Source organism: Lygodium microphyllum, chromosome 7 (assembly GCF_053477565.2).
Source record: "Lygodium microphyllum isolate KBCC chromosome 7, Lygodium_microphyllum_v1.1.10, whole genome shotgun sequence".
NCBI lineage: Eukaryota > Viridiplantae > Streptophyta > Polypodiopsida > Schizaeales > Lygodiaceae > Lygodium > Lygodium microphyllum.
In genome coordinates this window covers 103,037,109-103,052,152 of record NC_141141.1, presented here as the reverse complement: position 1 = coordinate 103,052,152, position 15,044 = coordinate 103,037,109, and the positions used below count along the sequence as shown (strand labels likewise).

The window sequence follows — 15,044 nt, the reverse complement described above, 5'->3', positions numbered from 1 at the left end:
GACACTTAAGTGTATACATTAGAGGAAGAACCCTCTTAATTTCCTAAATTGAACTTAAATTTAAGGAGGGGATAGAAGGAAAAAAGAAGGGGGGGATGCATTTGATCACATCTCTCCATAGATTGGTTTCTCCATGGCATACAAGAGACCTTGACAAGTAAGGTTAAAGCCCTAAACCCTCACATAGTAGGGTTATTGAATTAATCATAGTGTGGGAGAGGGGGAGTTGGCACTCTCCCATGGTTTTGGTAGAGAGTTTCAACTCCCCTTCTTCCAAAGAGAGCTTGGTGTCCGCTTGGTGTAATCACTTTAAATATAAAGGGGTCCAATTCCCCTACTCTCTCTCCTCATATGGTAAGGGGGCACGAGCACTCAAAAACATTGTGACACATACTTCGATGGTATCCAAGTGCCACTATATAAATCACTTTGTGATATGACCATTTTGATACTTTTAATTGCTTAGGATAATTCCAACTTTTAAAAAGAAAGTTAGTATATGTTCTATGAAGACTTACATTTAAGAAAGGGGATACATAAAAAGTCATACATGTATATATCGTATAAGCTTAAATAGGGGGACATATTAGTCTTACAAGATTCATAAATAGGGTTTTTTTTAGAAGTCCTTGCACACAGATGACATGTCTTCTTTACTATGAGTGAACCCCCCGTGAGTGTACACGGGCAGGCCCAAAGGCTGCCTTTTACCCCAACAACCTCCCACTAAAAGGCCAATGTGACTGGGGAGTGAAAAAAAAGAAAAAAAAAGACAAGACAGTGTAAGGAATCATGACATCTCACCCAACGCCCAATTGGAAAGTGAGCTGTGCAAGAAGTGTCGGGAACCTCTGCAGAAGAAGAGCCAAGCATCCCCGAGTCCATGACATCCAGGAGATAAGCGATCATGTAGCTCCATACAACGGAGCAATCCAAGAATGCTTCTCATGAAGCAAGCACAACTCATCAGTGCAAAGCTGTAAAGCATCAGAGTCGCGCATAGCATAACCATAGCGCATACAAGACAGCAGAGAGCAGTCAAACTCTCCAGAGTCAATCACTCTGAATGAGAGCCAACATCCCGACCACTCGTCCAATGGGGTCTCAAGACTACATGTGGCCTCAACGAAGTGGAAGACTAACATATGGCTGGCTGCCCAGCCTACAAAACTACAAGAAAATGGCTCTCATGAACCTGCAAGGGGTCTAGCAACCAACCACCATCCTGACCCTAACTGTTATGCATAGCTATGTCATTTGGGCCAAAAAGTGCCTCATTTTTAGCATAAACTGTTTGCTGTAATGGCACTATAACTGTTGTAAAATCAGCCATAAAGCGTACTGAATGCTCATCAAGAGGCCTGAGAGGTGTCTACGTCTCATAGAAGACAGCATGACAGCTGTGTATGACCTACTGAGCATCCAAATCCCATAATTTGTAGGCCTTAAAGTCACCATCTCCATAACCAAGGAGGATACATCTACGTGACATAGGCTCATATAGCATACGTACAGATGCCTCAGCCAAACATCCTCAAGTAATCATAGGAGGGCTGCATGCCACTCCATGCCTCATGGGGTGTAATACCATCCAAGGTCAAGCACGGCATCCTGTTAACCAAATAGACTGCCATCATAAGGGCCTCAACCCAAAAGCCATAAGACAACCCAGCTGTGGTAAGCATAGAAGCAACCTTTGCCTGTAAGGTTAGGCACATGGCATGAGCAATCCCATAATACCGTGGGCACAAGAAATCAATGCCATACTACTGATAAGAGGTCCAAAAGCTGGGAGAGAGAGCATGACTCTCATAATCCATCTGCAAGCACCTAGGCCTGCTACCAGCAGAATCCATAAACCTATCAAGCATAACTGCAGCATCCTCAATCTACACCAAGGGAAAAGCCCAAACACGGTGGGTAGCATGATCAACAAAGGTCAAAAAAGTATGATGCTCCACCAAGTGACTGGGAAGGCATAGGTCCATATACTACACAATGGACAAGATCTAGAGGAGCATGCCTTGTACAATTGCCATAAGCCATCGGGGCTCTGCAAGGACCAAGAGTACAATCAGGGCAAGCATCAAGATCTGTAAGTGACATAGGAGTCAACAATGAGTCTAAAAACGAGACAAGATCTCCATCTCTCTGTGGTGCATATGGCCTAGGCGATAATGCCATAACAATGCATGTGATATTCGGATAACTATAACCATAGAATCTCCCACATGAGAGACATGCACTAGGTAATGAGAACCAACTTTAGAACCTCTGGCCAAAACCAAGCAACCATGACAGATCTTCCATGACCTATCCTAAAGAGGAATGGTATATCCTACATTATGCAGCTGACTGACAGAAATCAAGCTCTTACTGAGCATGGGAACATGTAAAACATCCCTGAGTATAAGAGAAGTCCCATTAGGCAAAGCTAGGTATATATCCCTTGTACCAACAATAGCATAAGACTTCTCAAGGCCCAAATCAATACATCCGGCAACCTCTGTGTAAGAAGAGAACCATGCTCTATGAGGGGTAACATGACAAGATGCCATAGAGTCCAAAAGCCAATCAAACGCATAGGCATGATCACTGAGCAAGTAAGCTATAGGAAAACAAGATGATAGGAGTACATGCTCAACTGCATCATCATGGGTAACTGCATGTACCCCACCACTAGTAAGAGTGGTAACACCTACTGCATCTGTTGTATCTTTGATTCTCTGCTCATGTCGAGTTCGGTCTCTATCTCTGCTGCTCTCTAATCCATCTAAAGCATTTTCTTTGAACATGCCCAAGCTTCCCACAATGGAAGCAAACAACATCTGAAGTAGAAGAACCTGCAGAAGATGACAAGGAATCCAAGTCATCATGAATAGGGCTATCCATAGCATCCACGGGGCTCAAGGAGTCGAGGGTTGTCCCAACATAGGGAACCTGCTCATCAAGACAACTGTCAGTAGAAGCACAAGTGGTAGAAGCATGCTGCTACAAGTACTCTTCCATCCTCACTAGAGAGGGAGCACAAAAGCATCAACTAAGGATGCAGAAGCTCTCACATAAAAAAGACTCGTAGCTAAGTGCATGGCATAACCAACCACAATAGTGTAAAGGCCGAGACATCTGTCAAAAGAGCCTGTGGTATTCAGCCATGAAATCAGCCCATAACCATAATGGCAAACATGACTCTGCAATACATCAAACCACATAGTAGCATCCAAGTCAATGCAAGACCGGTAAGTGGCATAAGATCCTGCAATGGTCAAGCTCCAAGAGAAGCCCAAGTATCTGTACAACAACAACAACCAAATAAGTGGATCTGTAAAGTACATGACAATAGACAAAGTGCATAGCCGGGTAAGCATCAAGAGCAACTGCTCTCTGATCTGTATGGGCAAAAGCAACCCAACTAGCATAGAAGCTAGGCAACACAGAAGCAACAAAGCCATAAATGCTAAACCCAAACATTGTCAAGAAGTCTAGTGATCAAGGAGTAACCCGCAAAGAACCAAGCATCAATGAGCAATGAAATCTCAATAACCAACTACTAAGACAATAGAGCAAGCACTGCTCAAACATGTAACTGCACCCAAGTAAATCCATGATCCATAATCGGGGCTTTAAGGGCCAAATAGCATCCAAGCTACACAAGTGATAAGCCAACCAAATGCAAACTACTCCACAAAATTCTCAAATGCAAGTCGATTCAAGCCCAAACATCTGCCATACTGGAGCTGAACCCAAAAGCATCCACATCAAACATCGGTCCCATAATGGGTAGCACGGGGCATAAACCTTATTAAGTGAAATGCCATCTGCAAAGAAAATGACAATGAACCAAGAATTGAGCTCTACTCTTTGCAGGAGCATAAACATCAAAATGGCATCATCAAAATACATCAGCATATCATCCCGAGTAATCGGGAGCACCCGTAGACCATAAGCATAGCCAAACTGGAGGTAAAATAACCTGTCAACCAAGGTAGCATAAATCCCAACTAACAATGAAGTGTCTACATCCAAATCAAGGCTCAATAGCTCTCAAATAGCATATCCGGGCATAAACCATGATGACCAAGCATCAATACATCCAACATGACACCCGAATGTCAACAAAGAGCATTATGCATAAGCCATCCTTGATAAAACTTTGCTGCCCAAACAATGTACAGTAGTAAATGCTTACATAAATCAAGCTATGGAAGCTCAAACCAAGTCCCAAAGCATCTCAAAACATTGGGCAAACATCCCCAAAGTATTTTGACATCAAATACCAAGCCTTGGAAGCATCACATAAGCTAAGAGCATAGCATTTTTTTTGCTGTAAATCAACTCAGATCTATTACAGAAAATTTTGTGATCAAAATTTGGCAAATTTGACATTACCATTGCGTTCGAAGCTTGCCAAAACCCCAAGTTAGACTCTTATCTTGCCTAAATCGGGTTCCGGATGCCTGAGATATGAGAAAAAATAGGATTTTTGAGCCAAATTTTGAAACATGTGCAAAAAAACGTGAGCTACTACTGTGGGGTATGCATGTTATGCTGAAGATAAGGGGGAAAAATGGGGGCATACAAGGTGCCCAATGAAGCCAAGGAACACCTGCAAAGAGCCTATGTGGGTCGGGGAGAAGCGGGAGATGAAATCTTGCATCGGGGGGAAGAAGCCATGGCTGGCATTGAAGCTCCAAGCTCTAGGTCTTCAATTCGGGCTGAAATAATGCCGGGCCAAGCTCCACGCTCTGATCCAAATCTCTGATACCAATTGAAGGGGATGCAATGGCAGCGGAGAAGGAGAAGAGGAAGATGTGGGAGAGAAGAGCACACACAATGTAGGTGCTGTCCAACTGAACTGACAGCCTTATTGCACTATCATATTATATATGAATAAAGAATGGGCGGTCACAGTGTACACGGGCAGGCCCAGAGGTCTTTTACCCCAACATGAAGAACTCCAACCACTCATCAGAAGAATAGGCAACATATTATTCCATTCGAGGAATAAAGTCGTACTATAAAATAGCAAAAGAAAGCCTACTACATGATGTTCAGTATTCTATGCCTATAGTTTCAAATATATAGTTCGTGCAGCATGCATAGAGAGAGATCAAGGGATGGAATCTTTTATTTTGAATTTAAAGCAACATTATGCATACATATTTTTTCATAGTAGCCAATTTCCTTAGCAAGCCATTGACAATGATAGTAGGTGCTGTATATTCAAAATGTCAACGATAGGGCCAATGTCAGGGGGTTGACTTGGTAAATCCTATGCAAAGGAATGGCACCATGGGCTTATGCAATAATTGGATATACTTTGATCATGCACATTGTATTAATGATTGGACCACCATGGTAGCATATGTGTATGACCCAATGTACTTTCTCTTATCCTATTTTTCCATCACAACATGAATGTAACAAACATAGTGCTCCTCAAACTTCAATTTGGGATTATGTTTTTGTAGTATGCAAGAGTTGATGAGTGTGGAAATATGCGAGATGAAGGAAGAGGATACATATGCACAAGTCTTATTCTGGTCAAAGTTGAATGACGCGACAAAGAAGTGTGGCCACCCAAGCACTAATTTTTGAGGGTTCATGGCAAATAAGGCATGCCAATTGGAGGGCAATCCCAATGGTGATCTACTAGACAACATAATGCAAGGAAGAGATCAAGCACAAGCATTTGTGCCACATGTGGAGGTGTGCATCCACAAAACATAATGCAAGGAAGGGATTGAGCACAAGCATTTGTGCCACATGTGGAGGTGTGCATCCAAAAACATGATGCAACTATACAATACCAATTCATTCTGGCTTGTTAGGAAAACTCACAGATTGCAATATATTTGGCAATGGATTGTTGGCTTAGTTGGTGGCATATCATATATCCACATTGGAGATGACATGTTTTTGGGGTACAACTAATCCATAAGAGTAGGTAGTGTGATATGTGGTGAAATTGTTTTCTCATTGTCCATACACTCTCATGTTGGCACAAGTGGTAGAGGACATTGCTCATATTCTAACCATGAAACTAGCATAGCCAATGCTAGATTATCAACTTGTACAATGCATGTCTTAGTGATTTGGCCAATGCTCTACTATAGAGCACAAAATGGGATACATTCATTAAACAAAAGTTCCATGGTGCAAGACCCAATGTAGAGAAGCATTTAAGCCGACTATAATAAGGGATTGGCTCTACACCAAGAGCAATAGTAAGGATGGTGGAGGAAGTGGCAACTAAAATGCATTAGCAAAACGATTTTAAAGGTGACAATATAATTATAGCAAGGAAACAAAAGGTTGATCGAAAAGTGGGGTCAAAGAAGGAAGTAAACACATCTCATATGCCTGAATATGTAACTGAAAAGAAAACTAAACTTTGAGGGCCCTTTGCCTTCCAACCAATCAAGGGCAAGGTCTCCAAAATCTTCAAAGAAACTGGTGGTGGAGATAGACCTTCATGACACTATTTGGGCTATAAGAAGGATTCCAGCTTGTAGGCATGTGCAATGTCAGGGCTAGTTGGGAGCTAGGTAAGGAAAATACAAGAAACCAATCAAAAATATGACGCATGGGGTGCCTATACCTTCGTTTTGGGGCATCATGGAGCAATCCAACTTAAGAGGAGAAGCTAGCAATCAACATGGGAATGTGGCACCGGTTCATGTGGTTCTGCAATGATAGTGCATACCATACATGGAACATTTGTTCTTTCATTTATTGCACACTACCTAGAGTTCTACAAGTATGGCCAGTGGCACGAGGCATACATTTGATTGTAGAAGAAATCCACATGTAGTAGGAGAGTGAAGGGTTTGTTTAATAAAAGGTAGTACAACAAATAGACACTAATGAGGGATCACATAGATATCAAATTGGTGTTTCACAAGCTACATGAAAAATGATAGATTCACATTGACTCTAGATACAATTGTGAAGGGCCACATTGTGGTAAAGCCCTTGAAACATGAGCTTTTCAAACTAGAGACACGTAACTCGAGTGTCCTGCAAGAGTGTTATGATATGCACATTGCAAAGAACCCAACATGTGATTGTTGGGATTTCATGGATCATGTAATGAAAGGGAGAGCGTATTTGGCATGCAAGCACTTATACTATGCGTACATTTGAGTGTTTGGAATGGATCCAAATGTAAAAATATTTATACACCAACCCATGCTTGCAAAAGAGAACTTGCACCTCATATTTGGAAGCAAAAGAACTTTTCTAGTGGTCTCCATAGTGTGACTAGCAAAGCAAAAAGTATGCTAGCTCTTAACACAAATGCATTTTATTTTGTTGAGAAAATATAGTCATAGATCAATTGGTTAGTTGTGGTCAAATCTTTAGGTAACCTTGTCTCTCTCCGTTGTGGAGTAGCACACTTGCCAAAAGTTAACGCAATATGAATATAGATCTGAATTGCTTACATGAATTTTTATATGATGAAATCATTGAGAGAGAGAGAGAGAGAGAGAGAGAGAGAGAGAGAGAGAGGGAGAGGGAGAGGGAGAGGGAGAGGGAGAGGGAGAGGGAGAGGGAGAGGGAGAGCAAGAGACAAACACACACACACACACACACACACACACAAAGTTTGTTCACACAAGCGATTCTCTCTATTGCAGAACAAACTTTGTGTGTATGTGTGTGTGTGTGTGTGTGCGTGTGTGTGTGTGTGCATGTGTGTGTAAAGCAACAACTCCACCATACCATCACAAAACAAATACAACACTCTCCTCCCCCTGAAAACACCTTAGGCTTTGTTGAATAGTTAGCTGCATGTGTCTTAGGCTGGTTACACAGAGCCGTGGACACCTAGTTTCCAAAAAAAATTGAGTGTCCATTGGTTGATGTGTAGTGATTTGATTTGCTCTGCTTTTTTCGGTCGATGGACACTTCTGGGCGGGAGATCTCCCCCGCTCAGAATTTTTTCCATGCCCACTAACTAGACGACAAGACCTTTATTAATAAAAAATTTCATTGTGCCGCCTGATAGGGTTTGAGACCTCGCCAATGGGGTTGAGGTTGATCTTTAATAACCACTAAGACATGGCACTTTTGGTGTTGTGAAGGCATCGTTTTAGTGTCTAAAGAACTGCACATACTATTTTACGGGCGGGCATGGGGTTTAGCCCTATGTGTAGCCGCCCTTAGTAGTTCGGCACATTTGTGCAACGAGTGGATTCAAAAATCACACAAACATTGTTGACTTGAAGGTTTTTCAAGTTTGCTACCAATAAGTGTTTTTAGTGAGCACCGATTTTTTTAAGTTTGCTACTAGAAATGTTTTTAGTGAACTCACTGGCCTTTGGCAAATAAAACCAGCCATTTGGGCACGTATTGATTGGTCGAGAAAACGTCTATTCTACCTCTGATAACTTTACTACTTCAGCACAGCCTGCTGGCATGCTGCGGGGCGTTAACACGACATTGAAGAAAAGGTTGGGTGGTAGGAGCAGCAGCAGACTGCAGTGGCGCCACTGCTCGAGTGTGTCAGGACAGGCCATGTGAGACTATTGAATGCCGCTCCATAAATACCCACGGCTTGCAGTACCTTCTTACCCCAATGCACCATCATACATATAGAGCCATCACCAGCTCCTGATTCCCGAGTAATAGCTCATGGAAGCCACTCTACCAGAAGAGCAGGACTGCTGAGAGGAGTGGACTAGGGCTACCTCTCAGTAACACATACTACAGCAGGAAGAAGCTGTGCTCCGAGTAAGGAACTGAAGCTTCTTCCATGGCTTCATCATCTCTGCACTGTACTATCCCAGGCTTGTGTGCTGCAGCCATGGTGGTCATTCTGGCCTTGGCTGTGTCCCTGTCCAGTGGAGAGGCAGGATCAGTTTTTGCTACAGGCAGCACGACCATGGAGGAGGAAGAGATGGGGATGATTATGGAGGAGGAGGGGGGTGCAGTGAACAGAAGGCTTGTGCTGCTGGCAGGTTCAGGGTACATTAGCTATGGAGCTCTGACTGCAGACAGGACCCTGTGCCCCCCCATGTCTGGGAGGTCCTACTATTTGCCCAACTGCAGGGAGGCCACCGGGCCTGTGAACTCGTACCGGCGCGGATGCTCCACGATCACTCGCTGCGCCCGCGATGACTCTTGAGCCGCACCTCTGCTGGCACCACTGCAGCCACTACTGTACCAGTGAGACAAACTGTTCCTACCCTGCCCTATTTGTTGTGTATGGTGGAAGGATCTTGCATCTCTTCTAAATGGGATTTTGCCTAGAATCTTTCTACCAGTTGGCACACAGTTGCATTAAGTATTTATCTGTCTTCTTGTATTCTAATTCATGGCAGATGTTGCAGAATCTTGCACCATTGCATCCACCACCATTTATCTTGTCTATCTTGCATTATTATTCTCATGGCAGACATTTGCCCCCTGTATTAATCTATGTTGCAGTGTAACTGTCATAGTGTATGTTGGCACACTGTCTTCCTCTGGTTCAGCAGTGGTTCTGGGGTATTATGAGGGATTTTTCGAAGGTTTTGTGATTAAGCTTTGTGGTAGAGCCTCCTTCAGCTCAACAATGGGATATGTGGGATGCTAATTCACTTTTCAAGATTGCTGCAGCTGCATGATATGCATGGAGGAGGATCAGTGCCTCAGGAATCTACATGTATAATCCTTGACAATAAAATCACAGCAACTGGAAGTGTATCCTAACTTAGTTGAATCCATGAGGCTAAGACTTCAGCGACCGTGCACGTGTTAAAGTTATGTCGAACGTAGGGCTCTCTCTCTCTCTCTCTCTCTCTCTCTCTCTCTCTCTATTTGCCAATTAATGGATTGCAAACTGGAGTGCTCAAGCGGGGTTTCGTTCACAGATTTCTGATGAAGAATGGGAAATACTTTGCCAGGTTTCTAGAGCAGCCATTGCCATGGCGTCAGGAAGCTTCTTGCGGGGCTAGGCTTGATGCAATGCGAAGGGAACTTCAATGTGGGTTCTATTGGATGTACGTGGGACTTGGTGCCTAATATTTGCCGACAGCTTATCAGCGTCTCACTTGACAATACCCAGCCCTAACTTGTTTGGGTTTGGACTCGGGGGACTGTACGCTCTATTTGAAAAGATAATGCGCTTCACATTGAAAAAGGTAAAGGAGAATAGACAACACAACAAAGCCCACCAACATAATCTAGCCAACTTATGCTACCTCCCATAGGCCTACTAAACCTTCAATACACAAGTTTTTGTCATCAATGCCAAATACTATCTTTCATCAAGAACTCTAGGAGAGGACTTCATTCCTAATCACATTTTTTATTGCCCTTCTAGGTTCTAGTATTTTTTTCAATGTTATTATATCTAGGATGATTCTAGTATAGGTTTGAACTCACTCATCAAAGTCACCATACAAGTGAAGATGGAGTTTTAACGCAATTAACTTACATGCAAATGTGAGTTGCATTTGCCACAATATTACTTGTTTCAAGGAGAACTTAGCCTTTTGATCCAATCCACCTTTTGATTGAGTGATGCCTTGACTTTGAGGGAATAGAAAATCTTTGAGAGCTCTTTAGAAATTATGACTTTAAATCCACTAAGAAGCATTTGTTGTTCAAGCTTGGCCAATTTATTGGGATAATTTGGGATTTGAGTTTGGCTAGTAATCAATATTGATAAATTAGCAAAGCCCTCAAACTTGGAGATGAGTTAACTTAAGGTCTTTTTAGATGGTACCCAACTTTTGTTAGCAAGGAATTGTGTTGCAATGATTTCACCATTAACTAGCTTTAGACTCTTAATCACACCATATTGAACTCTATTAGATTTCCTCATAGAGAGGGTGAATAATTATTGTGGGCATCCTTGCAAGTTTGATCTCCTTAGGAGAAAGGGTTTAAGAAAACATTCCAGCTTTTCTTATTGTGGACCTTCTCAAAATATTTGGCAATGCAAAGCTAGGTTACTGGCTCATATCATTGTTTGTAGAGAAGAAGAGTTAAGTATTGCATCTTGGATATTGCTTGGGGTGTATTATCTTTGCTAGCAAGATTTTAACTCTTCGATCTAACACTTGCAATTATCTTGTAGGGAAAGTGGAGCATTGTTTTAGAAGGGTGCTAGCTTGATTAGCCTCTAATTGATATCTTTCTACATATAGCTTGTCTTTTGGTTGTATTTAAACATCTCAATAAGTCCACATAGCATGTAACCCAAAAGCTGCTTGAACACTCTCATTGTGTGCTTATCTAGTTTGGGTGTCTTTCCATCCGCAATGTATCCCAAGGTGAATTTGACTTCACCATTTGAGAAGGGTCTCTTTAGCATGGTGGCCAAATCTACTAATAAGGGTTGGCCATAATTGTCACTAATTACGGAAATGAGCTTATACATTTGAGTAGCAGTCCAATTGTCACCAATTATGGAGATGAGCTTATATCTTTGTGTATGTAGCCAACCCTTATTAGTGGATTTGGCCACCTTGCTAAAGAGACCCCACACGGTGTTTGCAGAGACCCCTCTCACAGAAAGAGACAAAAGAACATTGAAGATTGTAGTAAGTATGAATGTATGTTGAATAGAGAAGGCAATAGCTACAAAGGGCTATCAGCATATAAATAATGAGAGCATTCTCAATTTGCATTAAAAAATGATGAACATAAGCAATGATAAGTTTACTTAAAATGTGATTTTTAAATTAAAAAGAGGAGGATGAGTTGATGAGTAAAAACTAGTTAACTACTACATGAATTGATTGACATCACAACAACAATAAAATACTTATGTTGCGAAAAAATGTTGCTTACCATGTAGCATACTTTCTTGGCTTGCCTTATTGGCCCAACTTGGTTTGCCTACTTCAAATGTAATATTTCCGCAACGAAATATTGAAGATCGTAAATCTCACGCAAAAGTGATTCAAAGCAACTTCTCGCAACAAAAAGACCCTGGACTAAGTGCTCCACCCTCGCACAAATAGCAAACTCCAGTTCTGTGTCGCGTATAGGAAGCCATGGCTCAAAAGCTGTAGGCCTACACGGGAACACCCCTTCAAGGGGAAAAAAGAGATCATGGATAAATTTATGGCTTTTTTTAAAAAATTAAAACTCCCCTCCCCTTCAGCCATTGCATGGTGGGGAGGGGGAGTATGAGAATGAGTATGAGAAGGAGTTAAGTGGAGGAGGAGCATGGGGAGGAGAATATGCTACCTGCCATGTGTAGCTACCCCTCCCTCCTTCTACCTATAAGAACACCACCTCCCCAAGCTTGGAGGGAGGGGGAAGAGGGATCGTGCTGTCGTGCTGTGCCCGTTGCCCTGTGGAAGCTGCCGCCATCATCATCGCGCCGCCACGTTGTTGTCGCCTCCACCTTCCCCATCATTATCAACATCATCGTCATCATCTTCACCTCCATCCTCATCATCTTCCTAATCATCACTCTCTCTCCACGTCATTCTGCATGTCACAGAAGCTTAGAAGCTTCTATCAAAGCTTCCATAAGCCTTGTTTACCTGTGCCTTCCCCGATTTTTTAAAAACCGTGACTGCAAGGCCCCATTTCTTGCGCGAAAGAAGAGAACCCCGGGTAGAGAGACTTTGAAACATGTACGGTAGCCGAGGGGTAGTTCGATGAGTCAAAAGCTACTACGTCAATGGCTCCGAAGCAAAAGTCGAGAGGAGCACACGCGGGAGCCTCCACCCCGAGTACCCCAGTGGACAACGCCCCGGTTCTTAATGCCCATGTTCCTAAAATTAATTCCGCATGAAAAGGATGCACTAGGCATGTTTAATTCTTGTAGGTAAGTTTAAACACATTGGGAAATTTATTTGCTCGTTCGATCTGTAAAAATTAGTTGCATGTCGAGTATTTGCAATTGCTTGCATTTCCATAGTCAAGGGTAACTGCAAATTCTAAACGCATGATGCATAAGTAAAAAGACGGAATTGTGCAAAGGCATCTTTGTTGCATCGCGCATAGGACAGGGCATATAACACATAATGCATAGCTGTGATTCGCGTATAAAATAATCGTAGACACCCATTAAATGATGGCCGAATAGTTGCAATGCATGGAAAGGATTTATGTACTTTGCAATTTGCATGCGATGATAATTACATTCTAGGTTGGGTTAAGTGCTAAAGGAAGGATTAAGTCAATGATGGACTCATGGCATTTGCTCAAGCGTGGAGTTCTTTATCAAAGTTTGAATGCATCTTCATTAAAAGTATTTAAGCTTTGACTTCGTTGCATCAACGTAGGGTTCATACGAGTTAGCTCTGAATGTCAATCATTATAGTATAGGGCAAGGAAAAGAATGATCTCTAAGTTGCATAAAAGCAAAAGGTCTATGGTTTGAAGTTGCATACTCGCATGGAATGATGCATCTCACCTATCTTCTAGTTACTTATATCTTTTAGGGGAAAGTACTCGCAAATTTAGAAGAATGTATTTGCATCTTTAATAGAAAGATCATCTTAAATCGTGGGTTGGTTAGAGCAACTAAGTAATCCAGATTAGATTGCAAATGACGATCACCTCAAAGTGCTAGGTAGGATTAAGTTACATTAAAATTTTGCCTAGTATCGCACTTAGGTTGCCAATCTAATATTTCTGATCCCAAAGATCCTACCCACATTCTCAAAAATGTTAGGATTGTCAGATCAACCGTGCAAGAATGATCTAGGGTTCTCACCCTAGTGATCGAATGACCAAATGCTAGACTTCTGCAAGGAAATTAGGAACCCTAGGGCCAAAGCGTTATCGGCCTAGTAGGGTTAGGGTTGGGTTGGGTCAAGAGGACTCCCAAACCCTACATCTCGACCAAAGGTATTCTTGTCCAAGGAATACCGTGTGATGGAAGAAATAATCCCACAAGTTAGGTGCTGACACCTATCTCGTGCAACAAGTTGCAACGTCACATGGTTTTGTGTCTAAATCACAAAATAGTATTGCTACTCCTTAGAACAAGGTTGGCGAGTTCTAATCGCAAGTCAAATTTCCTAAGAATTGAGAAGTCGTCATGCTACAACACTCTTCCTTGAAGACTGATTTGTCGAGCCAAGGTAATTATGAATTGCCTAAGTAAGCAATTGACCAATCAAGTGAGGACAACGAGGTTGCCCAAGATTTATTGACCTTAATATAAAGAAACCTAAGGTATTGACAATTTGGGTCAACATGGTATAAACCCTAACCCAAGGAAAGAGGGTAAACAAGCAACTTAGCTTATGAAACCCTTGGGATCTTTCCAAGTCGTGATTGATCCTGAATCGAATGCTGGATGTATTCAGAGAGAAGGATTCACACCTTGGCAGTTGGCCATACAAACGACCACTGGAATGCTCGTGATTGTACACTTAGGAGCACTGTTTGTACTTCTTTGCTCAAGGAACTAATGTCAAAAAAATAATTAATGCTTCAGGTTAAAAGCATAGAGGGAGAGGCAGCTTCAGTTACCTCCGACTGTCTGCCTGACCCTATCCAAGGGGGTTGTTAGCCGCACCGGGTACGTGGACCGAACCCACCGCGAGAGGTCTCTTCGTGGGTACATGGACCAAACCCACCACGAGAGGTCTCTTCGTGGGTGCTACTTGGACCAGGAGAACGCTTGGGTGCCAAGGAAGGCTCTGGCCATAAATCCCTTGCCTCCAGATCCTGCACAAGAGACCGACGAGACTCGAGATGGAATCTCGAGGCCCGTATACTAGTCAATGGGCGAAACTTGGAATAGCGATCCCTGAGGATTGCTGGAATAGCCTTCGGCCAGATTATTTGATGTATTCCAGAGACCGATAAATAAGATCAAATGTTGAAAAGGAACTTGCCTGACATTGTTTTTCTATGTCAGACCTAAGTTACATGAAGGAACCAGTGATTAATTGGTTAATTAAAGAAGCTGTTTTTGCTTATCAAACTAAATGTGGTAGGTAATTAGATAACTAAAGCAACCTAAGGAAAGTGCGGTGGATGTGACCATGGGTCCGTTCTACGGAAGGGTGATCCCGTTTGGCCGGGAACTTTTCTCAAAGGAATTGATAGCAAGGTAATAATGACCTAGAATCATTATA

At 42.4% G+C, this 15,044-nt stretch overlaps 1 protein-coding gene across 1 annotated transcript; it reads left to right on the top strand.

Moving 5' to 3' along the window:
• Positions 1 to 8,494: 8,494 nt before the first annotated feature.
• LOC148033781 (protein RALF-like 34) lies at positions 8,495 to 9,347 on the top strand. Its single transcript, XM_087682355.1, has one exon. It carries the CDS (start codon positions 8,759 to 8,761, stop codon positions 9,128 to 9,130), a length of 372 nt encoding a protein of 123 aa, XP_087538481.1. The 5' UTR covers positions 8,495 to 8,758; the 3' UTR covers positions 9,131 to 9,347.
• The last annotated feature ends 5,697 nt before the right edge of the window (positions 9,348 to 15,044 follow it).

Excerpts from the sequence above, each read along its gene's own strand:
- LOC148033781 (XM_087682355.1), top strand. The coding sequence starts at position 8,759 with ATGGCTTCATCATCTCTGCACTGTACTATCCCAGGCTTGTGTGCTGCA.